The sequence below is a fragment of the Thermoascus crustaceus genome (genome assembly GCF_041956765.1).
Source record: "Thermoascus crustaceus strain CBS 181.67 unplaced genomic scaffold VTN00scaffold_1, whole genome shotgun sequence".
NCBI classification, from domain to species: Eukaryota; Fungi; Ascomycota; class Eurotiomycetes; order Eurotiales; family Thermoascaceae; genus Thermoascus; species Thermoascus crustaceus.
In genome coordinates, this window is record NW_027192527.1 from 5,493,857 (window position 1) to 5,520,769 (window position 26,913).

A 26,913-nucleotide genomic window follows, 5' to 3' on the forward strand; every position below is an offset into this window, starting at 1 on the left:
GGATAATCCTTTGTTAAGCCCCCCGATCCATCCCGAAATTTGCTCTTCTTGCTTTGTTAACGAAAGATGAAACGGGGCTTCAGCCTCGTTGCGCCTTTTCCGCGACATCCACCTTCTTCCACAAAGACTAATATTATTAAACAACTCGAGGTAATCCACCAGCGCATCGCTCATCTAGACATGTCTACAGTTTTAATCCTTTACTTTCCAAGTGCAGTCCCCTCCGTCTTGGACAATGACGCCTGGAAAGATGGACAGCCTATCAGAACACCTCAATCGCCCGAACGAGACAGAAAATATCGAGTTTGCTCCTCCTCATAGAGACTCGTTTATACCTCGACGCGCAATCGGCACCGCTGCAGAACGTGCGCGACGCAATCTCAATGCCAAACTTGCCAATCCGCTGGCCGGGTACAGCCATGAGCAATTGAGAAATCTAGGTCTTAATTTCAGCATCAGGCACCAGATGGGAGACGAAGAAGATATCCGTGCCTTTGAGATGGGTGCAGTTCTTGCCCAGGCCCCCGAGAAATATGATCAGGTCCAAGGATTGACTCCTGAGGAGCTCGAGATATTGCGCAAAGAATTCACCAGCCGTTGGTCCCAGCCCAGGCTTATGTATTTGGTAATTGTGGTCTGTTCTATCTCTGCTGCTGTTCAGGGAATGGGTATGCTATCTTCTTTACTAGCTGACTAGTATAGTATTGAGGAAGCTGATCAGATAACCAGATGAAACTGTCGTCAACGGTGCACAGGTGTTCTACAAGCATCAGTTCGGTATCGCAGGGACTGACCCGCGATCCACATGGCTGGTTGGACTCGTGAACGCGGCCCCCTACTTCTGCTGCGCTATTCTGGGTTGTTGGCTGACAGTGCCGTTCAATCACTGGTTTGGCCGTCGAGGAACTATTTTCATCACTTGTGTTCTCTCTGCCCTAGCCTGTCTCTGGCAGGGATTTGTCAACACATGGTGGCATATGTTCATCGCGCGATTTGCCCTTGGTCTTGGTATCGGTCCTAAGTCTGCGACGGTGCCCATATATGCCGCAGAAACCACTCCTCCGGCCATTCGAGGTGCTCTGGTCATGCAATGGCAGATGTGGACTGCGTTTGGCATCATGTTTGGATACGCCGCAGACCTGGCCTTTTTCGAGGTACCTGACACGCCGAGCATTACTGGTCTCAACTGGCGCTTGATGCTGGGTTCTGCAATGTTCCCAGCTGTCCTGGTCTGCTTCTTTGTTTTCGCCTGCCCTGAGTCTCCTCGGTGGTATATGAACAAGGGCCGCTACGACAAAGCGTATCAAGCGATGTGCCGGTTGCGGCATAGCAGGCTGCAGGCCGCTCGCGACGTTTTCTACATACACACTCTGTTGGAAGCAGAATCAAACATGAAGCTGGGACAAAATAAGGTCCTGGAACTCATTACTGTTCCTCGGAATCGACGTGCCTTGATCGCATCCGAAATAGTTATGTTCATGCAGCAGGTACAGAAATCAATCCTCTTGAATGCCTGCTTCCTTAGGTAGGGCTGATAGGGGCAAGGAACTTAACTGACAATAATTAAAATCTACAGTTCTGCGGTGTCAACGTCATCGCCTACTATTCATCCGAAATCTTCCTCGAGGCCAAATTCTCCCAGATCTCCGCATTATCCGCATCACTGGGATTCGGCCTCATCAACTGGCTCTTCGCCATCCCCGCAATCTACACAATCGACACCTTCGGCCGTCGCAACCTCCTCCTGACCACCTTCCCCTTAATGTCCCTCTCCCTCCTCTTCACCGGCTTCAGCTTCTGGATCCCCGAGACCACGCACCACAGGGCCCGCGTCGCCTGCATCGCGCTGGGCATCTACATCTTCGGCATCGTCTACTCCCCCGGCGAGGGTCCCGTTCCATTCACCTACTCCGCTGAAGCCTACCCCTTATACGTCCGAGCGTACGGCATGTCCCTAGCCACCGCGACGACCTGGTTTTTCAACTTCCTGCTCGCCATCACCTGGCCGTCTCTCCTCAACGCCTTCACCCCGCAGGGCGCGTTCGCGTTCTACGCCGGCTGCAACATCGTCGGGTGGTGGCTGATCCTGATGTTCATGCCCGAGACGAAGGGAAAGACCCTCGAGGAGCTGGACCAGGTGTTCTCCATGCCGACGTACCTCCACGCCGCGTACGGGCTGAGGCAGATCCCGTACTTCTTTAAGCGGTATCTGCTCTGCAGGCCTGTCAAGCCGGAGATTCTGTATGAGAAGGAAGATATTCCTTCTTCCCCCTCGGGTCATCAGGGACAACATGTTGGCGGCCACGATACGGTATGATGTTAGCGGTTATTAGCTTTTTTTTCTTTCTTTTTTTTATTTATTTATTTTGCGAGTACGCAGTCAAAGGTAGGCCGGAACGGCGCATACTATAATTCTAAAAAAGGAATCTCGGAAACGAAATTTGTAACGAAAGTTATGCACGAGTTGGAATATGTCAGTCAAAGGAAGGAAGGAACGAACGAGCCATGAACATGGTTGCTGAAAAGAAACGTGAATGATTGATATAATATCTATTTCATTTCTTTTGTTAAAAATGATACCAATGTGACGTGGTCGACGAGTCTCTTTTTCACTTGAATCGAAACTGTTGATCATTTATTCATCCTATTACCTTTTTACACTGGCTGGGCTCTATTTATTTTCTTAGGTACCTATGTATCGTATGCATGTATGTACAGCACAAGTACAGTCCATTGCATTACGTCATCTACTGCTACGGTTTCTGGAAACCTGTACCGAACGTCGATAAGGCCCTGATGTTGCTTTGAAGGGAATTGAGAGAACCCTACCGATTATATTACGTTCTGCATCTTCATCCCAGTAGGTATATTCACATATATATTGTATCGGATCTATCATATCAAAAGCTATGCGCATTTAATAAAAGATTAAATACTGTACTGTACAACCATCACAATAACTTTTTGTCTGTGGATCCCACATCTATCATTATAATTACCGGGTGGTTTTTAGCAATTCGTACCTGTCTCTATCAACCTCGTCAGCACAATGTATTCTCTTCAACATTCGAAAAATGGAATGTGAAAGCAGCTGTGTCATCGGAAAGGTTGGGGAGTCTCCTGTCAGACAGCAGTTGGAACAATTTGTCTCTCCGCATGTGTTCTCTCGGAACAGGTCTGTGAGTGAAATTGTGCTTCATCATTGGAGATTGTGGGTTCGGTGTTTTGAAGCTGCAGGGAGAAAAGGGATGAATGAAAAAGTTGAATCTGCTTACCTGTACGGGTTAATAATACGCGTTGGCGGCACCTGGAAGGTTAACGGTCTCGGAGATTCCCGGGAATTGGTAACTGCCCATCGTACTCCTCGGCTGCTGCTGCTGCTGCTGTTGTCTTTGCTGTCCATCGTGTCTTTGGGTCCCCACGCCATCACCTTGGAGATGCGACGTGTCATCGATGGTGAGAACGGTCATCGTCCAGCCTGAGAGCGGGGGACCTTCACCACGAGAAGGAGCGGGAGCTATCGAGGCAGACGATCGCGTAGACGCAGACGGAGCAGACCCTACCATCGACGTAGCAGATTTTGCGCCTGAAGAAGTGCGATATAATCCCTGTGAAGGTGTATAAGCATTAGTAGTGGTAGAAGGAGCAGCAGCTGTCCGCGACTGTTGCTGCGACGGCCGGATGTCCAGCTCCATGTATCCTGTGTTAGACCAAGACGGCATGGTCGAGGCATCGACGCCAGGCCCGAGCTTGATATCCCTCCGGTTAAAATGGTCGGCCAGGCGGCGCCAGAGCACGCGGAGGATGACGCCGTGCGCGACGACAGCCACGGTCTCCTCGTTTCCAGGGCTGTTATTTTTATTGTTAAAGAGTACGGGCAAGATATGGTCGTGTAGGAAGGTGTTTGCCCGATCGCCCATCTCGCTCTCGGACTCCTCGGCGTAGCCACCTGACAAAGCCGACCATCCGCCACCCCCGACATCAAAGTGCTGTTCTCTCAGCTCAGAGACCTGAATGGGCTTCTGGCCCTCGTTGATCCCCTCCGCCGTTATCCTAGCCCGCTGCAGGTCGGACGAGAAGACGCGAGTGAAGCGAATCCCGCGGGAGGAGAAGTGGTCCGCCAGGCGCTGAATCTGGGCCTTGCCCTGCTCTGAGAGAGAAGGGTCTGTTGAACCAGCGCTGCAGACCACAAGGGACAGGAACAACCGCTGTGTCAGCCTGCAGGTTCAGAAGAAACACGCGGGTCGGTATACCAGTCTTGCCCCGCGTTCTGTTCGCTCTCCGCGTGGCGGATGAGAAACAGCTTCATCCTGAACGGTCCAGCGCAGATCGGTGTCTTCCAGTGCAATGACTGGGACGATCCATCCTTTGAAATTAGAAAGGTATTTCACGTCGGACTAAATCCTGCGAAGGAAAGGAGAAAAGACGAAAAAGAAAAAAGTCGAGCGGGCGCAGTAAATAAGCCAGCGGGCGGAGAAGGAAAAAAAGCTCGCTTGCTAGCGGCAGAAAAAACCGACGGGTGAGCCAACCATGACGCAGCGTCGCGCCCAAAAAGAATCGACGACTTTCGAGAAAAAAACGCGTTTGCATGTTTGCTTCTTTTGTTCGTTTTATGGAAAATTAATTTTGTTTCGCGATCCAGAAGTGTGTCTTCGTGAGAGTCTCGTGTGAAGAGGCTCCCGGTTCTCTCGATCTTACTTCCTCTCTTTCTCTACATATCGCTTACCTCTCTGTCCTGCGGTCTATTACTTTCTCCTCCAAGAGTCAGAGATCAATTACAGGCAGTTCGCGTCTGTGGGAAGCTAAGAGTTTAACTACGCGCGACACGGTCTTCCGTTTCATCACTGCAATTATTGCTGACCCTACTGACAAGATGGCTGATATCCCCGAAAGCCCTAGACCGCAGCAACAGAGTGTGTAGTATACCCCTTCGAGTCCACATTGTTGCATCAATGTCGCTGACGTCGTCAACAGCTCCCAGATCTCCGTTCCACAGCGGGGTGAGGACGTCGGGTCGCGCGTTCAACTCCCCGAACTGGCGCATCAAGGCGGAGGAGAGCCCAGGCGCTCAGAGTCCCAGCTCCCCGAGCCAGCGCACGAATACCCCGAGGTCCGCTTTCAACGGACAGAATGCGCATGTTCCGCAAGCCATCGCTGAGCGCAGACGCCTGTACGTGGGCAACATGCCCTATATGGCCAAGGCCGAGGACGTCCAGGCCCTCTTTGCTACGGGGGAGTACAAAATGTGTGGTTCTCCGTTCTGATTTATTGACTTAAACTTTTGGCGTATGACTGTTCAACTGAGTGTTGCTTCTTTTTCTCTTATTTTAGCGAGCGCATCGATATCTCGATAGATCCGTTTACTGGCCGGAACCCCTCCTACTGCTTCGTGGAGCTGGAGACCAAAGAGCAGGCTGACAAGGCAATGACGGAGCTGGACGGCCGTGACCTCCTCGGTCGCCCCGTCAAGGTCAGGCCCGGACTCGCCAAGTCGCAGAACGACCGTCCGCTCCAGACGACGGCGGACGGCTCGGGCTCGCCCCGTAACGACAGGAAGAACCTCTCGTTCGCGTTTGACCGCTGGCAGAGGAACGACGCCGCGACGCACTTCAAGGGATACAGTGACCAGGGCCGCCGTTTGTACGTTGGCGGTCTCCCCAGACTGTCTGACCAGCAGGCCGTGAACGGCGAGATTCGGAACTTCTTCAAGGGTTTCAACGTGTACGTTAAGTCTATACCTCCTTTCTCCCCTTAAGCCATTGATATATACCTCGATCATATTCTTACATCTCCTACCATCACAGTGAGGCCATCAGCAAACTCATCTCCCCGCACCTCTCGAAGCGCTTCGAGCCCGGTGACCACTACTTCCTCTTCGTCGACTTCGCCAGCGCCGACGAGGCCCGCGCCGCCATGAACGCCCTGGACGGCAAGGAAGGACCCTGGGGCGGCAAGCTCAAGGTCCGGAGGGCCAAGGGCGAGTCCTCGAAGCCCGATGAGCGGAACAAGTGGGCCGCCGTTAACGGACAGGACTTGCCCTCCACCACGGGTGAGGCGGCGGCGGCAGCATGAAATTCGCAAGCGTCTTCGTCCGTCTCGGTTTTTATGTGTGGAAACGCACTACTGGATGAATTGCGTGCAAATGTGCTCATTCCTGAGCAGAATAGAATCGGGTTTTACTTCGGCCACATTATTGATCGACCAGGAAGATTCCTCCCGCGGGTTGCTAGAAGCGAAACAAGGACGCGGTATGGTATGATGCGGGATGCAAGTGGCTGAAGTTGATTGTCCCCATTTACCTGTCCATTGCTATTCCCTCCGCCTCTCCACCTACCCAGCCTTATGTCCGCCGGTTCAGCACGGACGGACCCGGCTAGGCTGGATTCCGCACTCTGGGAGAGCTCCGGTCGCAACTGAACTCATCTTGCTATTTCATCAGATAACACATGAATAAGGTCCCAGAATATCTCATGCCAAAAAGTACCTAAAAAAAAGATACCAAGGAAAATTAAAAATGAATAACGATTGTCTATCATCCATCACAGTCAAGTTGGACAAGCCGTTCGTTCAAAGAGTTCTAACAGTAGACTATTATATTCCTACAGAAACGTAGAAACATGGACCCTTCCTCTAGTATCCATATTGGGATAGCAATAAAAGGTAAGAAGGCTCGATCCCTTCCCGTCTGGATGAGGAAGCCGAATGAAACCGTTGAGAAGGAGAGAGTGTGTATATGTGTAGTGAAATTGGCATTTATGCCATACTTGCATACATTAATTATGGTATTATTGTACATGCTGGCTTTGTCCTCCAACCACAGAATAATAAAATGAACAGGGAGAGTGATATCATCATGAGGATGCAACACAAGGGCCATTCCCAATGGCAATGGAAAAGAAAAAAAAAGAGTAAATAATGGCTTGTCGAGACAAGGAACAATGTTGAAATCACGTATGCCGTGTTACAAGACGCCGATTAGTGCTGCAAGCATCGTGGCCCGTAGACGACCTCGCTGGTAGCGTTATTCGAGAAATTCCTTGGCCCGTCCCTGCTCTTATGGTTACGGGTTCTTGCTGTGGTCGCTGACTGGTATATGCACCTTGTCCATCACCAAACTTGCTTGTTAGCCTGTACAGATACCTTCGACTGCCCTCGTCCGCCCCTTCCCCTCCTTCCCCTCCGTCTCCGCGTCAGACCGTGCGTCTTCCAAAAAGACGTCAGCCCCTCCCTCAACCTCTTATGCAGCCACTCACAGTCCCTCAGGAGCAACCCGATCAGCTGGGGGCGGTACCCCGGGTCAGACAGGTACCGCTTCAGCACACGTAGCGAGCAGTCCATCTTCTCCAGGCGGCTGCGGTACCAGAGGACCTTCTCCGCATCTGGGGTCTGGTCGAGACACGTGCTCAGGTTCCCCGGGAGGTTGATCAGAGGGCAGAAGCGTGGAGTAGGAATGGTCCCTGTAGCAGGACCGGTGATGATTGTGGTGGTGAAGTATGCATCAACGTTGCGGGAGTCATTGCTGACGAGGACGGGGGGTGGGACAGGACAGGAGATGTACTCGCACCAGAAGCACATTCTGCTTGTATTTTCGCGAGATTCAGAAGGTATTTCCTTGTTGAAACTGTGGATTGGAAGTGGCCGGTCTGGTGAACTTGAGCACTGGACTTGACACCGTTCCTGACAGCCGTACAAGGGGCTTTCAGGTATAAAAATGTTGGATGATATTATTTTCTTTCAGGTAGCTGCCAATGGGGTATTGCAAAGCTTGCAGAATATCCGCTATTCTGCCTGACAAAATGTAATTAAAGATGTCTCTCGACAGGAGAATTTCGAAAATGCAATTAATAAGATGCCTAGCGCAGAGTCCAAGGCAAATTCAGATGTGAAATATTTCTTTAAAATGCAAATGAGGCTTGGAGTGAGTTGCCATAAGATGGTTGACGGCGAAAAGGAATCCATGAGATTCCTTCCAGCTGTTGAATTCAAAGGAGAAGATGCAGACCTTGGGTCAAAGTCTGGCAATGGAACAGGCCTGAGTCCCAAAATGGCATAGAAATCACGTCCTGACGTAGACAACGTTGGGAGCCATGTTTTGTTTGTCCTTTAGCCAAGCATGATCTGGCTGATCCTATCTCTGTACGGTACACCGTGTTGCAACCTCATTTTTACCTGATGGGGAAACTCCAGGGCAAGACATAGTTCCAAAGCACTGAGTATGTTTGCTTCCAGGGCCACTACTGTTTCTGCTGCTGGTCTTGCCATGTCAGAGAGGTATGTAGGAGCCTACGCGCGATACGGTGAGTAAAGGGCGTCTTCGTCTTTTTCTCGGGGAAAAGGATCATGATTATCGCAGAAAAGAGAGCGCTGACGAAGCGAACAGAAACCCCATGAGTCCCAGATGCACAGTAGCGTTGACGAGAGAAGAAAAGGGCCTAAGTCCGAAGGTGTTCTCCATGCTGTCCAGTGTCGCGGGTGTCCCGAGGGAGCCCATGGGACGAAAACCCCGCGGAAGTGACGTTGACCCCTTGGCCTCTCACCGCATCGGGCCACGCGAGTCGATATCCATCGATGAGCCCGGCGATCCAGCGGTCCTTTTTCTCAAACGCAAACCACCTGTCGGCCCGCCAGATCGGTCTTGTCTGCTCGGAGTTGTCCAGAGATTCAGATATCAGGCTTCCCGACCTTGTCGTCCTGTCTGACTCTGTCCCTCTGCTTTTTCCCTTGTGACTTTGGGTCGATCGGATGTTCTGGCGGTCGCCGACTCAGCTCTGCTTAACAGGTTCCTATCGCCATGGCTTCCGGTGACTCAGGTCGGAGAGAATCTGGAAACAAAATCTTTTTTGCGACCGTGAGTGCACCTTTTTTTCTGGTCAAGCTGTCTTTCCCATCCTGGTCTTCTGGTATTTTGTTTTCTGTGGTTTTACACATCGTCGGCATGGTCTCCCAATTGCATGCTTTCTGTACCCGAACAAGCCGTGTTATCATGTCCTATCGCCCTATATATACTCCTGTCTACCCCTGCACCTGAATCGCATCGTGGCCTACGATCATCTCCCCAACTCTGCTCGCGTGACGGCGAATCTGTCTGGACTCTGGGCCAAAGCCCGACGGCCAGCCCCTGACAGCTGGCCCGACGGCCGACATGGGATGATCGCGAGTCGAGATCAGCCGATGGAACCACCATTGGTGCGGACGGACGGCAGTGGGAAAAGGGTCTGGACGGAGCGGTCGTGGATGGTGCCTCGGGTCCCAACGCCGCCACCGACGCCCCTCTTTGGCCGCCGTTCCGCCTGGATCTCCCGCCGGTGTACGGCCGGGCCTGCTCACGCGCCCAGCTCTTCCTGGCATTCCCGCAGGCGAGACAGGCCTTTGCAAGCTGCTTGCCGGCTTTCGAACGGCGGTGTGACGTCCCTGGTCTCAATGTGTTGCCGCCCCTGACGGCGGCCGTTCCGGGCTCCTCGACCTGCTGCCCGTCGACTGTATCTTGCAGCGTGCAGCAGGCGCAATGTTACCCAATCTGTCGTGGTGGATCGACGACCCTGATAGGCGCGCCGGTGAACGCTTGTGCATGGCCTTATGAAAATCCCTCCGCGTGGAATGCCCGGAGAACTCATAAATAGACCTCGGCGTCTCTTGCCAAGCAGGCTGTCTCGGAAGGCCATCCAGAAGCCCGGAGTCGATTGCGGGGCAACAGCGGGGATGGTCAAGTGGCCACGGGGTTCCGAATAATCTTCTTCGAGCCTTTTCCGTGTTCCATTCGAGCTTCTAAACCGGCCTGCTGCTCCATTGCTTGTCGGCATTGACGTTTTGCGACATTGGGCTGTAGAAGCGAAGCTATCAACCCACACCAGTATCTAGACACCCCCAGCCCTCCCAAAAAGGGATCAGGAGAACAACACCTATAATTCCACCTTCTCTTTCCTTGTTTGATGGGCATTGTTTCCTCTTGCTTTGATATCCTACTGGGTTTGTGCAGTAGTCCGCAAGCCGTGGTTAAAGAGGGAACAACAAGAGGTCACCCGCGACAACTAAGCAACATCTCGGCGGCCATATTGCATCGTTTGACGGGCCACGATGCGATTCAATGTTCTTGTAATGATCCTTCACTTCATCTTCCTTCCCCTCATCTTGTTTGACACGACATCCCGCTTTCTCCATCATGCTCATCCTCTCCATCATCATCCTCCGTTGCCATCAGCCCTCTACATCCCCTGAGCATGGTGCTTTGTCTGTTCTACTGGTGCACTCCAATCTCCCGTTTCGCCTGTCGATTCCCCTTGTTTGCTTCTGAAGACCATCCTGTTTCATCATGTCTTTGCTCCTGCGGAAAGGCAACACCAACTTCTACATCTTCAGGATGACTAACAGACTGGGTATTCAGTCAGATGACACGAAAATATGTGTGGTCATGGTCGGCCTCCCCGCTAGGGGGAAGAGTCTGATTGCAGGCAAGGGTATGCGTGTCTTCCTACTCTCTTCGTCACAGATGTGTTGTTACTGTTTCTGTACTGACAGGCGGTCTGTCAGCCCTGCGTTATCTAGCTTGGGTTGGGATCCCGGCCCAAATCTTCAATGTCGGTACCTACCGGAGACTGGACAACCCACAGCCGGCAGCTGCATTTTTCGACCCGTCCAATCCAGAGGGTGAACGGATGAGACGTGCTGCTGCCCAAGCTGCGGTCTCCGACATGTTGAAGTGGTTCAGGGAAGGACGCGGCATTGTTGCAATCCTTGACGCAACGAACTCTACCAAGGCGCGCAGGCGCTGGATTCACGAGAGCTGCCGCAATGCAGGCGTCGAGACTCTGTTCGTTGAGTCCACTTGCGACGACGAGGACATAATTATCAACAACATCCGTGAAGTCAAGACCACTTCGCCGGACTACAAGGGTCAGGACCCCGAAGTTGCTGCTCGCGATTTCCGTGAGCGCATCCGCAATTACGAAAAGGTCTACGAGACCATCGACGAGGATGAAAAAGAATACACATATGTGAAACTCGTCAACGTGGGTTCTACCGTGATTATCAACCAGATCAAGGATTACCTCTCCAGCCGCCTCGTGTATTATATCCAGAACCTGCACATAAAGCCGCGTTCGATCTGGTTGTCTCGCGTAAGTTACCCCGATCTCGAAGTAATAGTGTCTCGGCTAACTCGCGTAGCATGGTGAGTCGGAGTACAACCTAGAGGGAAAGATTGGCGGCGACGCCAATCTTTCTACTAGGGGCGAAGCTTACGCACGCGCACTTCCCGAGCTCCTCAGGAAATCTGGTGTGCCCAAAGACGCCAAGGTCACCATTTGGACGTCGACACTTAAGCGTACTATCCAGACGGCTCGTCACTTAGCTGCCGAAACAGGCTACGACAAGCTCGAATGGAAGGCATTGGACGAGCTCGACTCTGGAGTTTGCGATGGCCTCACGTACGCACAGATTGCTGAGCGCTACCCGGAGGACTTTAAAGCCCGGGACGAAGACAAATACAACTACCGGTACCGCGGCGGAGAATCGTACCGTGATGTCGTCATCCGGCTGGAGCCCATCATCATGGAATTGGAGCGAAGCGAGAACGTCATTATCGTGACTCACCAGGCCGTGCTGCGTTGCATCTACGCGTATTTCCTGAATATGTCGCAGGAGAAGAGCCCGTGGATGGAGGTGCCACTGCATACTTTGATTAAGCTCACTCCTCGCGCCTACGGAACCGATGAGCAACGCTTCAAGGCTGATATCCCTGCCGTCTCTACATGGCGTGGCAAGGGCACGTCTGCTCATCACCAGGAGGTTCCTGAGCACATGCGGGTTTAGTTCTCGACAGTCTGGGCCGGATTTGCTCGACGTGCACATACGGTCTAGCAAGGTGTTACAAAGCCATGGTATTCAGCACGGCTACGAAACACCGGGAGGTTTTCGCAACCTGCAAGTTCCGCTGTCGACAGTTTCTAATCGGCCTTGCTTTGTCCATGTGCGGTCTCGAAAGGTGTTGCAGGTCACGATACTCGATTTATTCGACTCGTTTCCATTCATCTCCTTTTCTTTGTGTCTCGGACGGCGTTGCGGGTTGTGACTTTCTATTTTCACTCCTCCCCTCTACAATCCCCTTATGCATGCGTCTTTTCCCTTCCTGTAATCGCTGTCATGTTTCTCAAAATACTCCAGATCCGGTAGCCTGTTCTGCATTTTCTTCCACGTGGACTTGGATGACCGGCTTTTTCTTTACCAGATCTGCATTCTGAACAGTTGTCACGATGGTGTGAGCATTTCCATGTAATACGGACGGTTACGGCAAAAGCTGAATAAATTACCCTTTTATCACCATTTCCCGATTCCCCAAGTTTCTCAATTACCTGTATCCGCGGATTTACACAGCGGAGACAGTTTGAGTTTACCCATTTTCCAATTTCTCCATTGCCCCAATCCCCCGCTTCCCCAATGTCTGTATCTATGAGTTCATCCAGCGGAGGGCCGAAGACAGTTTACATTTGCCCCATTCCCAACCGTTTGTGCTATGGGATGCTGAGTCCAGACGGATGGAGGGATCATCCTCCATGTGCCCCATGTACCCCCATAACCCACATTTCCCTATTAACTGTACCATCGGGATTGTCGCAGCGCAAGCTGACTACATTACCCAATTCCCCAATCGCCCCAATCACAAATTACCTCATTATCCCTCCATGTTGAAGGAGTACCATGGCGTTGGCCCCTTCATGCTTAGGTAGTTCTAGTTAGTAGTTACATGGTGCACGTATGCACATATCAAATGAAATAAAATTATTTAACCACCACTTGAGTTCCTCCATTTTTACGTTGTACACGTATCTGACTCGACGCGACGATCAAAGCATAGGTAGTGGGGTATGCTGGAGTCCTCCTCCCTCCGAGTTTGAAATTCCAAATTCTAAAACACATTGAACGTCAATGATTATATAGCCTCCCGGTTTTAGACTAAGGCTTCAATTTAATAATTCAAACAGTTCGAATTTCCCATACCCAAAAAAAATCCAGCTGCTCTTCTAGCTGCATTATGCAGTGGAGCAGTTGTAGTTAACTATGTTAACGTTAACTATATGCTCTGCTGACTAATAGCTGACTAACGAACATCCTCCCGCCGCAGCGGTGCCACGCTGCCGGGGCTCCGCAGCTCGGACCCAAGCCGCCTACCTATCAAGCTACCTAAACTAACGTAACGACAGCAGTAGCGGGCACCCACCTGCTGATGGGCGGCGACGATCTGCCCACCTCCCTCGCGTTCGGCATACTAATAACAATGACTCAGTCCCGGTCGACTACTTCATGGCCATAAATAATAATCGCATATCCAGCAGCTTACGGTTGAAGAAGAAGAAGAGGTGGGATTGAGAAGAAACAAAAAGCCATGCTGGCGGCCTTCACGGCTCGACCGCTCGTCGAGCTCAAGCAGCGTGACAAGTCCAAGATTGAGTCGGTCCTCGCGTTCGGTGATCGTCTGCTAGTCGGGTTGAATAATGGGAGCTTGAGGGTATACCGGATCAACGAAATTTCTCATGATGATGAAGAGCAGCAGGGACATGAGCAGCAGCCTACGGCGGCCGAGAATGGGAGCACCTCCAAGGACAAGGATGACAACCCCCGCGGCAGGACCGCGTCTGTGTCTCCACCGCAAACACCGCCCAAGGTCAAGCCGACGGATCTTCTACGGGAGCAGGAGAAGTTCTCCAGGTACAAGATCGAGCAGCTAGCTCTGATCAAGGAGGCAAAGCTCCTAATCTCGCTTTCCGGCGGATATGTCTCCATCCACGATCTACAGACCTACGAGCTGCAGGAACAGCTGATCAAGACGAAAGGCGCATCTACCTTGGCCGTGACTTCGAATATCTTTGAGGACCCTGAGACGGGCGTGCCGGCAATTGTGTCCCGCCTTGCGGTCGCTGTCAAACGAAGAATCCTTCTCTGGACGTGGCGAGACATGGAGCTCGACAGCGATTCGTCGGAGATCACATTGGTCAGTGGCATTAAGACACTCACGTGGGTTTCGGGGACAAAATTGGTCGCAGGTCTGAGCTCGAACTATGTTATGGTTGACATTGAGAGTATGGAGATTAAAGATCTGGTCGGCCCTGGGAGCATCGGCGGTGGCCCAGGACAGGAAACTGGCAGATTAGGCGGTGTCGGGGTTGCAAGTATGAGCTATATCGGTATGGGAGGAATGGTTCCTAAGCCGCTTGCAACGCGACTGGATGGAGGCCAGGTTTTGCTGGCGAAAGATATCAATACCCACTTCATTGACCTTGAGGGGCACTCGCTAGGAAAGAGGCAGATCCCATGGAGCAATGCTCCCGATGCCATTGGATATTCTTATCCGTACCTTTTGGCGCTCCAGGATTCTTCTAAAGGGACTTTGGAAGTAAGAAACCCGGAAACACTGTCGCTTCTGCAGTCGATTTCGCTACCATCAGCAAGTATATTGCATATCCCGCAACTAAGTACCAGCTTAGCTCATGCTGGGAAGGGGTTTTTGGTGGGAAGTGATCGTGTTATCTGGCGCATGGAGGCTTTAAGTTATGACTCTCAAGTCGATGCTTTGGTGGAGAAAGGGTATCTCGACGAGGCAATCAGTCTATTAGGCATGCTGGAAGATGCGCTTCTCAAGGATAAAGCCGGCCGGTTGCGTGAGGTCAAGCTCCAAAAGGCCCAGAATTTGTTCAATGCCGGGAAGTATCGAGACTCCCTGGATCTATTTACTGAAGTTTCCGCGCCTCCTGAGATTGTGATCCGACTCTATCCTAGGGTAATTGCCGGGGATCTCTCTTCCATCGTGGAAGAACAAGAAGAGCGTGAAACTACCCCCGATGAGACCCCAGTAAAACCGAATGGAGCCCATGAACAAGCAGACGCACCGGCCACAGAGGAAGTTGTGAGAACTCCCATGTACGCACCTTCTGTAAGGTCGTTTCTCCGGGGTAAAGTGGACGATGGTAGCGATGCAAGCAGTATTCGTGGAAAGCATGTGGAGGGTGTCCATCATGATAAACATCACGAGAAACGACTTGGTATGTTCGGTACTTCCGCTAGCCTGGTATTCATCTTGTTAACTTTTATGCAGAGGGAAAGGATCTCAAGGCTGCTGTCCGTGAGCTTCAGGGATTCTTAGCCGATGTCCGTAGAAGATTTCAACGATTTCTGAACCCGGATGGCTCTCTGAAAGTCTACCCACTGATCAATGGGGAGGTGGATGAGTTCACGGACTCCGTCATGAAGCTGCTGGGACTCTCCAAAGATGTGGATGTCCCTGATTTTGCAGCTAGACTCCGAGAAACGGCCAAACTCGTTGACACAACCCTTTTCCGAGCCCATATGTACGCCACACCTACCCTCGCAGGCTCTCTCTTCCGTATCGCCAACTTCTGCGACCCGGATGTGGTGATGGAGAAGCTCGAAGAGAGTAAGCGCTATAATGAACTCATCGATTTCCTCTTCGGGAAGAAGATGCATCGTGCTGCCCTGGAGCTGCTTCGGAAGTTCGGCCAGGCTGAAGAGAAGGAAGAGAGCGCACCGCAGCTTCATGGACCAAAGAAGACGATTGCCTATTTGCAGAATCTGCCACCGGAGATGATCGACCTCATCCTCGAGTTCGCCGAATGGCCGCTGAGGGCAGATCCTGAGTTGGGAATGGAAATATTCCTGGCCGATACTGAAAACGCGGAGACGTTGCCCCGACAGCGAGTTCTGGATTTCTTGCTGGGCATAGATGCCAATCTCGCGGTCAGATATCTTGAACATGTCATTGGGGAGTTGAACGATATGACTCCCGATCTCCACCAGAAGCTGCTCCTGCTCTATCTGGAGCGGCTGAAGGACCACAAAAGTGGAAAGTGGGCGTTCAAAGATGAAGCCGATTATATTGAGTCGAAGCATAAATTTTTGGCATTGCTCAAGTCTAGCTCGCAGTATTCTCCTGCAATGATGCTTGATCTTCTTCCTCGCGAGGGTGAGTCGAAAAGAAACTGGGTCCAGTTGAGATCGGAAGTGGCTAATGGAAATAGATCCTGAATTCTTCGAGGCAAGAGCAATCGTTTTCAGTAAGATGGGCCAGCACCGGCAGGCTCTAGAAATCTACGTCTTTAAGCTTCAAGATTACACAAAGGCGGAAGAGTATGCTTGCTCATTTTCCTATTCATAAGTATGAATCTAAGCTGACGTTAACACTCCAGATACTGCAACCAAATCCATCTGCTCGAAGATACGGTTGCCGCCGACGTTGCACCGTCGCGGCGCGTAGCTCCCACAGACTCCGAAGAAGACCAGCCCACCATCTACTTGACCCTGTTATCCCTATATCTCTCTCCCCCGCACGGTTATAAACCGCAATATGGCCCCGCGCTCGAGATCCTGGCAAGACACGGGTCTCGCCTACCCGCAAATTCCACTCTCAACTTGATTCCCGAGACACTTCCGGTCCAGGAACTCGAATTCTACTTCAGAGGCCGTATCCGTGCGGCCAACTCCATTGTGAACGAGGCAAGAGTCGTCGCTGGTCTGCAGAAGACACAGAACGTCGCGACGCAGGCGCAGTTGTTGGTAGGCGACGGATCCGCTGATAGGAAAGCGACCAGAAACAGACACGTCACGGTCACCGAGGAGAGGCTTTGTGTCGTCTGTCATAAACGATTGGGAGGAAGCGTCATTAATGTTTTCCCAGAGTAAGTCCGCTCCTCGTCCTTTTCAGAACTAATTCTTCTGACAGTTTTTGATCCATAGTAATACCGTCGTCCATCTGGGTTGCGCGAATAGAATGAATGCCACTGCATGAAGCCATGTCACTTTTTTGTTTTTGAATTTTAGAGATGTCTAGATGTTGTCGCATCGTCGAGGATATGCCTTTATTTTTTGGAGACCCTCCAGCACGGAATGACGGTTATGCTCTCTGCATGAATTGATACCCCAGATAGCATGGCATCGTAATGAATGAGACTACTCGTTGCATCACCTGTCCGCGAAGGGTCATGGGATGGTCCTGTAGCATGTCATAAGATCCCATAGCCGTCTTGTCGATAGGACCCGTCGCGGCTTTTTTTTCGTATTTCTCCAGCTCGACGTTCCCTCGAGAGTACGCATTGACGTATATATCTTCATGCCTCATCCTCCACATCCTCCTCTCCGTAGTTCTCCTCTTCCTTGGCCTCCCTGTCTGCGTCTTTCTTCCCTTGCGCCTCTGCGGCCTTTTTGTCTTCCTCCATCCGCTCCGTCAAGAACACATTGATCTCGCCCTGCAGCTGCGTGACCAAGCCTTTGAGCTCGGCCAGGTAGGCACTCTTAGCCTTAACTTCTTCCTGAGGCGACGCAGAGGTGGCTGGGAGCGAGATGGGGTGGGAAAAAGTGTGCGATGTGGGTGGATGCGGGGCAGTGTACAGCGCATGCAGCGCGACCGAAGGGTTGGGAGAATGGCTTGGAGCAGGCGCCATGGCGAAAGATGTCGGTCGAGGGTATCTTGGATCTGGATCGATGATGCCAATATCGCATTGACTGTCCCTTGCTCTTCTCCTTGCAGAGATGCGTCGAGAAAGGGAGTAGGTCTGGAAGAGGTCTCGGTGCCATCGGTCGCTTCCACCGCTTAGCGGGGCGACGGCGTCAGTTTCAGCCGGGGCCTTTTCTGGTTGACGTCTGCGGAGGATGGACATGATTCTTGTTCATCCTCCGTCTGAACTGTCTCAGTCTCTCTGTCTACCGGTTGGATACGAGTGCTGGACACCATGTTGTTGCCAGCCAGGTAGCTCTCTCTCTGTTCTTCGTCGCACGATGACCACGCCCACTGTCCGCCGCGTCGAGACGCAGTCCCCTGCGCCCCCCTCGTCGCCCGAACGTCCTGCAGGCTCGACGAACATGAACACGACGACGCCTCCTGCAGACCAGACGGAGCGTCCTGGTTCCTCTGGAAGCGATGCCTCCTCCGCTTCGTCCAACGTAACCACGCTCTCCCGTCCCAAGGGCTCTCTATACAACCTCAATTCGCAGCCAGGGCCGTCGTCCCCTCACCCACCGAGGACCTCCTCGGTTGCTGCCAATAGCACCAACAACAGCAACATCTCGCTGCCGACCTCGTCACGGCCCTCCGCTGCCTACATGCCGCAAAATGACCCCCCGGCGCGCAAGTCCCCCAAGTCCTCCCCCCGAGTGCCCCCGCTGGACCTGCAGAAACACCGTCCGAGACAACACTCCCAGGGCTTTTTCGAGCCGTCTCTGCCCACAGCCTCCTCGTCAGAGCACAGTACCGCCATGGCGAATCTCACAGCCTCCCAGATCGCCGCGCAGGCTGCGATGCAGCATCAGTCGTCCTCCCAGCAGCACCTGCGACAGCGCTCCCAAACAATCCCAAACATGCAGGACGAAGGGACAAAGAAGAAAAGAAACAGCAGGGATTCTCCACCTCCTCCGCTGTTGACATCCCATGGCACATCGGGTACAGCAGGCTTATCTGGCCAGACATACCAGAATGGACTGGTTGGAGGGCATGTCCTTGCAGCCACGACCGCAGCCAATGCCGCCTTTCCGAGAAGTCCAGTAGAGCAGGTTCCGGAACGCGAGCATAAGCCCAAAGGAGAGAAGTCGAAGATGAAGCTGTTCAAGCCCAAGCACATTGGGATAACCAGGGACAAGGACCCGTTTTCCAAGGACAAAATGGCTCTCCCGTCCCCGAACAAGATGGGCTTGCCGGGCCCCAGTGGGTTATCGCGCATGGTCAACGCGTCTACGGCCAGCTTGGCAGATACTATGCCGTCGACCAATTCGTCTATGTATAATCTTTCCAATGCCTCGGCCACTACGGTGGTACCTGCTGAGAAGCAGACGAGCAACGAAAAAGAGAAGGAGAAAGAGAAAGAGAAGGATAAGACGCACAAGCACCATTTCTTGTCTCGACAGAAGTTGAAGCTAAAGGACAAGGACGATCATTACAACCTTCCCCTGTCGTCTGCTTCCAGTAACTCCAAACCTCTGGATCCTAGCGCCCCTCAATCGCTATATTCCTTTACACCGTCTTCACCAGGCCCGTCATCTACATCCTTTGGGAAGTCAGTGACCGGTCTAGATCTACTACATGGTGGACGAGCAAAGAAGAAGGACGAAAAGGCCTTAGATCTAATGCGGGAGCCTGACCCGTCCGATTGGCTGGCCAGTTCGGTCGGTGGTAATGGTCCTCAGGTGGGCTCCCATGGACCGTCGTCACTCGGGAGTTCGACGAGTGTTCTGCAAGGTGAAGCCGCCTTGCGAGAAGCCCTTCAGGGGTTTGGACTTCACAACATGAGCCCAGAAGACGCCTGGGACTTTCTTAAGGCGAAAATTCTTGTCGTCTTCGACGGAGAGGATGTCCGTATCGCCATTGAAGATCTGAACAAGCTTGTTTTGGTTCATGTCCAACGTTGCGTTCAGAGGCACCAGCCCTCTGTTATCGTCGAGGATCTACGAGAACTGCTCCAGACAGGCTTTGCATCCTTGAACCACTCAATAACCACCGTCCCGGATGAGAAGGTGGTTCCATATCTTGTGCAGATATGGATGCTTGTCTTCGGGACAATTCTCCCATTCATGCAGGCCGTCTTCCTGCCTCTGGATCTTGAGTTCAAAGGCCGCGGGTCAGTCATGAGTGCCCGTGAGGCAAAGGAATTCTGGGGGGCGCTGCCTAAAGCAGAATCCTCTGATGTCTCTATGGGCGATGAACTTGATGTGCGCAGTATCGTGCTGATTGCTTTCCGCGATACCGTCATTCTTCCTCGGTACGAAGGGTTGAAGGCAACCTTCTCCCGTCTGAGTCTTGACAACATCAACCTCGGCGTCAGTGCTCTTAGTATAACCCCAAACAGCAACAGCAGTGGCGGCCGTCCTGGAACTGCTGCATCCCTTGACCCAGGCTTCAGCAGCTACAACTCGCAATCCTCAACTCTCCTAAACGCGGCTGTCAGTTACTCCTCCGATTCAGCTAGCCTTTCTCGCAGCCGTGCCGCTTCAAACACGTCCTCGAACCCGGACCAACTTATCTTCCAGTCATTATCTTCGCCATCCTCACGACCCACAATTCGCTCTACCGACGCTGCTGATTCTTCCCATGTGATTACAGAAACTGTGGGACGCATGTTGCAATGTGTGAGTGTTCTGGCCAGCGTACAATCCGGCGACGAGGCTCAGGAGCAGATTGAAACCCTGAGTAAGGCCCTGAAGCATAACTGGCTTGGGCGTGGGCGTATCGGGAGAGATCGAAGGGGTTTTGTGGGGGCAAAAGTCCGACCCGTGGTGGCTCCTCGACAGGACAGCTCGGACTCTATACGGGATAGAGAAAATGGATATGATCAGTTGGATGGGCAAGATGGCAGTCCAAACCTGAGCATGCTTTGAGGCTGCCCGTTCATGACTAACTAGACTCCTTTGTATGTTGCAAAACGAGATACCTTTTTGTCTTCTTTTCGGCGCAGATGTGGTACCTAGTTGTATGTGGGATGGGCGACGCAGGTCGATTATGTTTACGGTGAATCTTATACCCGGTGATCTGTCTTTTTCCTTCTCTTGGAGTGTTTGGTATTGTTCAACCTTAAGGACGGTGAACATCCCTTGTCTATTTGAAAAGAAAAAAAGAGAAAGTCGAAAGCTGACAGGCTCTCGAAGTTTTTTTCTTCTTTGGGCAGGTTAAAAATTTCCCCGACCGAACATCTGGTCTGTATACCTCTCTACCTTCTCGACTAGATGTTAGCCCTATGTAACGGTTACGAATCCCAACCTTCTTTTCCCTCGACTCGAGGAGTCACAATGGCGCAGGTGTGACTGCATTCATACATCCGTCCATCCATCCATAACTATGTGTGCTACCGGAGGAACCACCAACCGAATCCGCGTGCATCATCGCGTCATACGGTTGTGTGTAAAGAATCTCCAACATAAAGCATCACTTCGTGCCCTACCTTCCCTCCCCTTCCCTCTCCTCCTGCCAATCAAACCTACCTACCTACTACTATGTTCGGCATCACACATACGTACAGACCTACATAGTGATTAGGTAGGTAGTTCAGTCTTGGGCAAACGGTTTGGGGTGCGTACGTATACCAGATAAATAAATACCCCGACTTCACCTCTCAGGCTCACCCTCCTTCCCCCCTTCTTTCCTTCTCCTCACTTAAGCACTGAGCAACAAAAAAAAGTTGACCGATGATGAGTTCCTCAACTCCATGGCAGTTATACAGGTGGTGTGTACTGTACAGGGGTACATGCACGTACACCATGCGCACAACCTTTTTTTCATTACTCCTTAGCTTGGTTTCTGAGGTCAACGACAACAATAACCTGTCAGTGCTTATGCCTACCCTGTCTATCTATTTATCTATCTGCCTACGTTAGGTACCTATCTAGGTGTATTTTATTGGCTGGTTTAGATTAGGTAATCTTGAATTTGATTTGAAGATTAGAGGTTTGTTTTTGAAATGATTGGGAGGTATTCGTTAGTATACACTGCCACTAGAGATGAAACGCAGTATGGCTTGTATCTCTGATGCAGAAATTCAAGAGCTCTTTCTGCAGATTGCTTAGTCTTCCCTCTCAACTAGGTTGCTATTGGATGCCTCCTCGCTCTGGGGGCAGTTGTTTCTAACAATACAGCTATCTGGTTCTAAGCAATGCTTATCCCAGTTTTAGCCTTTCAATATGAACTCTCCCAGGCTGCAGTTTCGATCGCGGTGCTCGTCTATATTTCACTGCTTCGGCTCTTACAGAGGATCACATGTCAAAACAGTTGTGCAAGCGACATCTCGACTCTGGTGTTGTTCATGACCCTCCTCCACTCAAATCTGTCCCTGTCCAATCCGTGAATATGACTTTTTTTTTCTCCTCTTACTCTGGTCGTTTGCTGTGTTTCCGTGACCGTTTGTTAGGGGGGTTCAGTGGTCTGGCATAATGTTTCTGCGTCGTCGCTGTCCACACGTCCTCTCTTTTCCCCAGCTGTGTATGCATGTCTATGTCTCAGGTCCTCTAAGGCTGAGCTGAGCGAGTCCCTCATTGAAGAAGACACCCTCCATAACTGCAATTGCTTTGTCTTTCACCTTTGATTTCTTGACCCGAGACGATCGACTTGCAGAAACACATCAACTGCTCGCAGAGCTGGAAGGCTGCACAACATGTGGGTAGTTTGTGAGGATTGTATTGTACTTAGCTTCATTCCGGCTCATGGTTACGAAACCAAACCATTGTTGGCTTGTTCACCACAGACGCCAATGGAGAGTCCCATCACATCTTGGTTGTTGTCATTTGCTCGAGATGAGAAACGCTGGGGCGACACTTTCCTAGTGTCTTCTGGAAGTGGTGGAGACAAAGTGGTTGGCATTAAAAATTTGACAAGAGGTCCTGGAATGAATTCGACGTCTTTGGAGTATATTATTGGCTGGAAGATATTGATGAAGTAGTTGCGTTATCAAGAATTCGAAGCTTGCACAATTGTATATGTAGTGGCAGGATCCACCACCACCGCAATGATTAGTAGCTGGAAAACCCCGAATATTTCATATATGCAAAATATTGTCAAGTGGGTATGAGAACACGTCTCTGTGGCGCAATCGGCTAGCGCGTCTGACTGTTAATCAGGAGGTTGGAAGTTAGGGACGAGTTTCTCTTTCGTTATTTTTCGCAACCACTGTATCACTCTATAAAAATCCCTGTAGCACTACCTTCTAACCTTTCTGACTGTTCGCTTTTCATTTGCATCCTAATTGTGAAAGCCATTCCGGTGCCTAGGTCTCGGAAAGATATGGCAGTGGGATAGACTGGAACCAGCTGTGTTAGTTCCAATTATTAAATAATGTGCTGCCCTACTCTCATTAAGGCTGACGTTACATGAGTCTCCAGCCAGAGCTGGAAGCAAGAATTAATGCATTTTAAGCAGATATCGGTCGCCCTATATATGCTCAGCAAGAAAATCTTAAACTTCGTGTTGAATGGAATTGCACACATACGTCTACTTCTCGTCGTCTTGCTGGACACTTATAAATAAATAAATTATCTTTGACACGAAAAGCTTCTTTGCCTCGAGATCAAATGTGCCGGTTTATACCATACCGTATACCGTGCCCACGATTTCTTTTTTTGGTTGGCTAGATCCTTCCCACTTTGTTATATAAGTACAACCTTCTCTGTCTGAGCCAAGAAGTTGCATAAGAGATTTGAGAGAATGGTCTTCCGAATGCAGTGGTTCTTTGCGCGTGCATTACTCTATGCTCGTCAAGGACACAGGCATGTGTCTGTACAGTTCGATCTCGTGAGCATAATTCAGAAACCAGTAAATGGATGGAGTTCAAGTCCCTCTGCAAGCTTAGCAGAAGACTCTGAAGGTTTAGATTTGATTGTATTATTATGGTCGCAATGTGGAGATTCCATTATGGCAAAAGGCCGGAAGCTGATGGTATAGTTTGAATGTAAAAGAGGCAGTCACGGTTGTTGACTAAATGTTTATGTGCTGAACCGCCGAATATGATGACTGAGAGACCGAAAGTCATGGACAAGAGTATATATGTTTGTCGAACTAGGACTTGTGGATGATTATGTAAATTTAGAAACCGCACAAAGGTAAACTTCATGGTATGCTGCCAGGATTTAGTGCACACGAGCGACAGAAGCTTGAGCATTATTAGCTGCGGAGACTGGGGAGGGGGCTAAAAGGATGTTCGAGCTACATATACGACTTGAAAAATGAAAAGATTCTTCGCACTACATATATACATATAAAGTAGAAAGGAAAGCGAATGGAGACATAAGAACGCTTGACACAGATCCAATTATCGACGTAACTCGCGCATGGTAGTGTTCACATTGAGAAGGGACTATTGGTACGCGTTGAGGTGAATGTTCATGATAGGCCCCAGATGAATTAAAATTCAATAGATAGAGCTGATGTCTTGGACAGAACCAGTCATTGATTAATCTATGGTACTCTTTCCTAATGTAAAACCACGATTAAGAGATAGATAACATTCGTTTCAGGAAACAATACTTGTCAATTGAGACGAGGAAGAGGTTCCGATTTCTGTCCTGATGGGAGCTTCTCGACCCAGCGGCCAGTCCATGCAGCAGCGTGTATCGGAAATTTGGACAGCTACCCATCTAGGTACCAGGTACCTTTAGACTCCGGTGTTGTTTGGGTTTTAGAATTGTGGATGTGAACCCTCTTTTCGGAGGTGGTAAAAGGGAAAGAAAAAGGATACTGGGCCAGGTACTTGAAGTGAAGGCTGTTTCTGGAGGTTGTATTGTCTCCATTCACTTCTCTATATGATTGGTAGGTAATAAATAATCGCTGTGAATTCAAAAGTCATATTCATCATTCAAGGTCGTCCAACAAAAGAAAGGCAGACATGGAATGGGTAGCGACAAGCCTATCGATAGTAGCCAGGGTACGAGCTGCCGTAGAAGCCCTAATCTGGACAGTCACCGCGTCATCTCCTGACAAAGTTCCATGGATCCATACTTGATATTACGCCTATATAAGCCAAAGAATACCTTCTACCTAGCATATTTTCCTACCCAGCTTCCTGCATTGATGTACGTACATAATGAGTGGTTATGGAAGCATTCATAACTTTCTGATGTTTTTATTTTGATAATGCCTAGTTATGCTCACCAGAGAACACGACGAGCTTCGACCGATGATGATACTACATAAGGTCTGCTTTGGCTGAGTTCAAGACAATGAGCAATCATGCAAGCGCACTCTGAGGTCAATGGAGCTACGTGGTTATCTCTGAACGAGCTTGTGTTTATTCCAAATATACAATCTGAAAATGCTAAGGGACTTGAAACGTGTCGAACGTGCAAGGAGCTGGAGCAGGGAGGGTTACTGCCATGTTTTCCTTTTCAAGCCTGCTTATACATACAAAAAATAGCGGGTATAGATGCTGCAATTTGGTCCCAGTAAGACTAGAAGTCCCTCTAACAGAGATGCTGGCAAGGGTGTCAGAATATGATGCCACTCTCCGTAGCCATCTTTACGGCCTTTCAGGCACTAAATCTATTTCAATAATGTACACTAGTAGTTAACTGGTCAGCTTTTTCACGTCTATAGCTTCTGCAGGTCTGATATGAACACATATAGACTAGCAAGAACAAGATGGAGGGAGAATGTCGGCGGTGAAGTCTAAGACTAGTGCCAAAAAGTCCAACTCTGCCCGGGTCGGTGCGCACCGGAAATCCTACCAGGTATCACCTCCATCAATGAATACTCTGTTCTCTACAAGATGCAGCTAAGGCTGCCCAGCACTCGACTACACTTTGATGGCCTTCTCAAAGCCATATCTAACTTACAACAGGACAAGCATCAGAATCAAATATCTGAATTAAGGTATTGGCTATCCAATACCTTCAACCTAGTGTACTATCGGCAAGTATGGCCAATGCGAATACACGATCCCCAGTCTGCACCATTTCAGAAACAGGACCTAGCGTCCAGCAAGACGGCCAAGCAAACTACATGCTATCGCACCGCTACCTATCCAAGGAGCCAAGACACAGACACGTCGTCAACTTTAAGTTTCAGCGTCCTCAGTCTCGTCCTTGGCAGTGTTGCCAGTGCCAGGCATCCTCTTGCTGAGCTCCTTGAGCTTTTTCTGGACCGCAGCCGGTGGGTATTTGTTTCCAGATTTCGCTTCAACCGCTTCAGCAATCTTGTGCCATTTCTCTGATTCGAATTTCTCCTCGATCTCCTTCTTTGCCTCGAGCATGTTGGCCTCCTATTTAAATGAGTGTTAGCTTCAAACTTGCTTTATCACAGCTAAAGAACTTCCTAGGGGATAGGGGAACTTACGTCGCCCTCCTTGAATTGAACCAAGTTGGCCTTGATGCGTCCATAGCGACCGGACAGGGTACTACCACCCACTTTGTTGCCGGTCATGGCCTCCCAGGCCGACTTGATTTCAGCCCAGCTTTTCCCTTCGACATCTTTCATGTGGAGCATCATCTTGTCCTCCGGGCTCATGTTTTCATAGGAAGTTGGGATCGGCGTCATGGCCGCCTTCTTTGGAGTAGTCCCGGTCTCTCCGCCAGTGTTTGGAGTCGAAATCTTAGACTTCTTGCTGGGCGGAGTGTTGCTAGCAGCATCCTCGCCGGCCTTCTTCCGGCCACGTTTGCGAGGGGTCGAAGTAGGGGTCTTGACCGCAGGCTCGGCGTCCTGGTGAGGACGTCAGCAGGAAGGTCCTGAGGCCTTCGAAAGCCTCGAGTATATGTTGTTACTTACCTTGGCTGCCTCTTCTTCCTTCACGATCTGGTCGAGGCTCTCGTTGCCCTCTTCGTCGGTCTTGAAGCCGGCAAAGTCAAACATGATGCCGTGATTGGTGTTGAGAGAAGTGAACTCAGCCATTGGTTAATTGTTTCTCGAATGAACTTGACGAGGTTCGAGATAGTCGGTTACGGGCAACGAAGATCCTCTTCAGGACGAAGAAAATGACAAAGTGCAACGCGAGTGATTTTCGAAAGATGAAGTAGGAGATGTAATGAAGAGATGCTCCCTATCGGATACGAGTTCTTGCAGGAGTGATTCAACGGAAGAGGGACTTGAGAGCGACGGTATGGAGGTGTCAGAGTCCACGGCTCTTGGAGAGACAGATGAATGGTGCTTCGTTCTTCAGATGTCCGAGACCTTCCACAGAAAGGTGAAGGCTGGGCTTTAAATCACTGCCTAACGACGCGATCTGCTCACAGGATTGTGAATCTGCGGATGTTTTGGCAGCTGCTCAGGGGGTAGTCCGCAGCGCCGCGGCTTTCTACTTCACATGGAAGGGCAGTATTCATTCCCCTTGAGATAACCATCAGGAATCTCCTTATTTCAACATCATGGACCTTACTATTATTTATATACTTGTTTTTCCGCTTGAATTCCTATTGTTGTTGTGATGTATGCAGGTCCTGGTGTTCACTTTG

The 26,913-nt window shown here is 50.6% G+C and overlaps 9 protein-coding genes and 1 non-coding gene across 10 annotated transcripts; 6 read left to right on the forward strand and 4 right to left on the reverse strand.

Moving 5' to 3' along the window:
• Positions 1-235: 235 nt before the first annotated feature.
• Positions 236-2,317, forward strand: VTN00DRAFT_1983 (uncharacterized protein; the record flags this gene model as incomplete). Its single annotated transcript, XM_069428150.1, has 3 exons — positions 236-668; positions 730-1,487; positions 1,577-2,317. The coding sequence occupies 3 exons, from the start codon at positions 236-238 to the stop codon at positions 2,315-2,317; spliced, it is 1,932 nt and encodes a 643-aa protein (XP_069292685.1).
• Positions 2,318-3,284: 967 nt separating this feature from the next.
• On the reverse strand, positions 3,285-4,309 carry VTN00DRAFT_1984 (uncharacterized protein; the record flags this gene model as incomplete). Its single annotated transcript, XM_069428151.1, has 2 exons — positions 3,285-4,179; positions 4,254-4,309. The coding sequence occupies 2 exons, from the start codon at positions 4,307-4,309 to the stop codon at positions 3,285-3,287; spliced, it is 951 nt and encodes a 316-aa protein (XP_069292686.1).
• A 564-nt stretch (positions 4,310-4,873) lies between these two features.
• Positions 4,874-6,072, forward strand: VTN00DRAFT_1985 (uncharacterized protein; the record flags this gene model as incomplete). The annotated part of the gene is made up of 4 exons (XM_069428152.1): positions 4,874-4,913; positions 4,975-5,245; positions 5,332-5,721; positions 5,805-6,072. 4 exons carry the CDS (start codon positions 4,874-4,876, stop codon positions 6,070-6,072), a joined length of 969 nt encoding a protein of 322 aa, XP_069292687.1.
• A 1,035-nt stretch (positions 6,073-7,107) lies between these two features.
• VTN00DRAFT_1986 (uncharacterized protein) lies at positions 7,108-9,800 on the reverse strand (the record flags this gene model as incomplete). Its single annotated transcript, XM_069428153.1, has 3 exons — positions 7,108-7,643; positions 9,046-9,477; positions 9,623-9,800. 3 exons carry the CDS (start codon positions 9,798-9,800, stop codon positions 7,108-7,110), a joined length of 1,146 nt encoding a protein of 381 aa, XP_069292688.1.
• A 274-nt stretch (positions 9,801-10,074) lies between these two features.
• Positions 10,075-11,808, forward strand: VTN00DRAFT_1987 (uncharacterized protein; the record flags this gene model as incomplete). The annotated part of the gene is made up of 4 exons (XM_069428154.1): positions 10,075-10,092; positions 10,382-10,454; positions 10,528-11,114; positions 11,164-11,808. 4 exons carry the CDS (start codon positions 10,075-10,077, stop codon positions 11,806-11,808), a joined length of 1,323 nt encoding a protein of 440 aa, XP_069292689.1.
• Positions 11,809-13,378: 1,570 nt separating this feature from the next.
• VTN00DRAFT_1988 (uncharacterized protein) lies at positions 13,379-16,792 on the forward strand (the record flags this gene model as incomplete). The annotated part of the gene is made up of 5 exons (XM_069428155.1): positions 13,379-15,032; positions 15,086-15,970; positions 16,026-16,134; positions 16,194-16,682; positions 16,741-16,792. 5 exons carry the CDS (start codon positions 13,379-13,381, stop codon positions 16,790-16,792), a joined length of 3,189 nt encoding a protein of 1,062 aa, XP_069292690.1.
• Positions 16,793-17,111: 319 nt separating this feature from the next.
• On the reverse strand, positions 17,112-17,660 carry VTN00DRAFT_1989 (uncharacterized protein; the record flags this gene model as incomplete). Its single annotated transcript, XM_069428156.1, has 1 exon — positions 17,112-17,660. One exon carries the CDS (start codon positions 17,658-17,660, stop codon positions 17,112-17,114), a length of 549 nt encoding a protein of 182 aa, XP_069292691.1.
• Positions 17,661-17,778: 118 nt separating this feature from the next.
• Positions 17,779-20,367, forward strand: VTN00DRAFT_1990 (uncharacterized protein; the record flags this gene model as incomplete). Its single annotated transcript, XM_069428158.1, has 1 exon — positions 17,779-20,367. The coding sequence occupies one exon, from the start codon at positions 17,779-17,781 to the stop codon at positions 20,365-20,367; it is 2,589 nt and encodes an 862-aa protein (XP_069292692.1).
• Positions 20,368-22,553: 2,186 nt separating this feature from the next.
• Positions 22,554-22,616, forward strand: VTN00DRAFT_t11. The gene has a single exon. It is a non-coding gene; the product is annotated as a tRNA-Asn (tRNA).
• Positions 22,617-25,523: 2,907 nt separating this feature from the next.
• VTN00DRAFT_1991 (uncharacterized protein) lies at positions 25,524-26,314 on the reverse strand (the record flags this gene model as incomplete). Its single annotated transcript, XM_069428159.1, has 3 exons — positions 25,524-25,727; positions 25,802-26,164; positions 26,231-26,314. The coding sequence occupies 3 exons, from the start codon at positions 26,312-26,314 to the stop codon at positions 25,524-25,526; spliced, it is 651 nt and encodes a 216-aa protein (XP_069292693.1).
• Between the last annotated feature and the right edge of the window lie 599 nt (positions 26,315-26,913).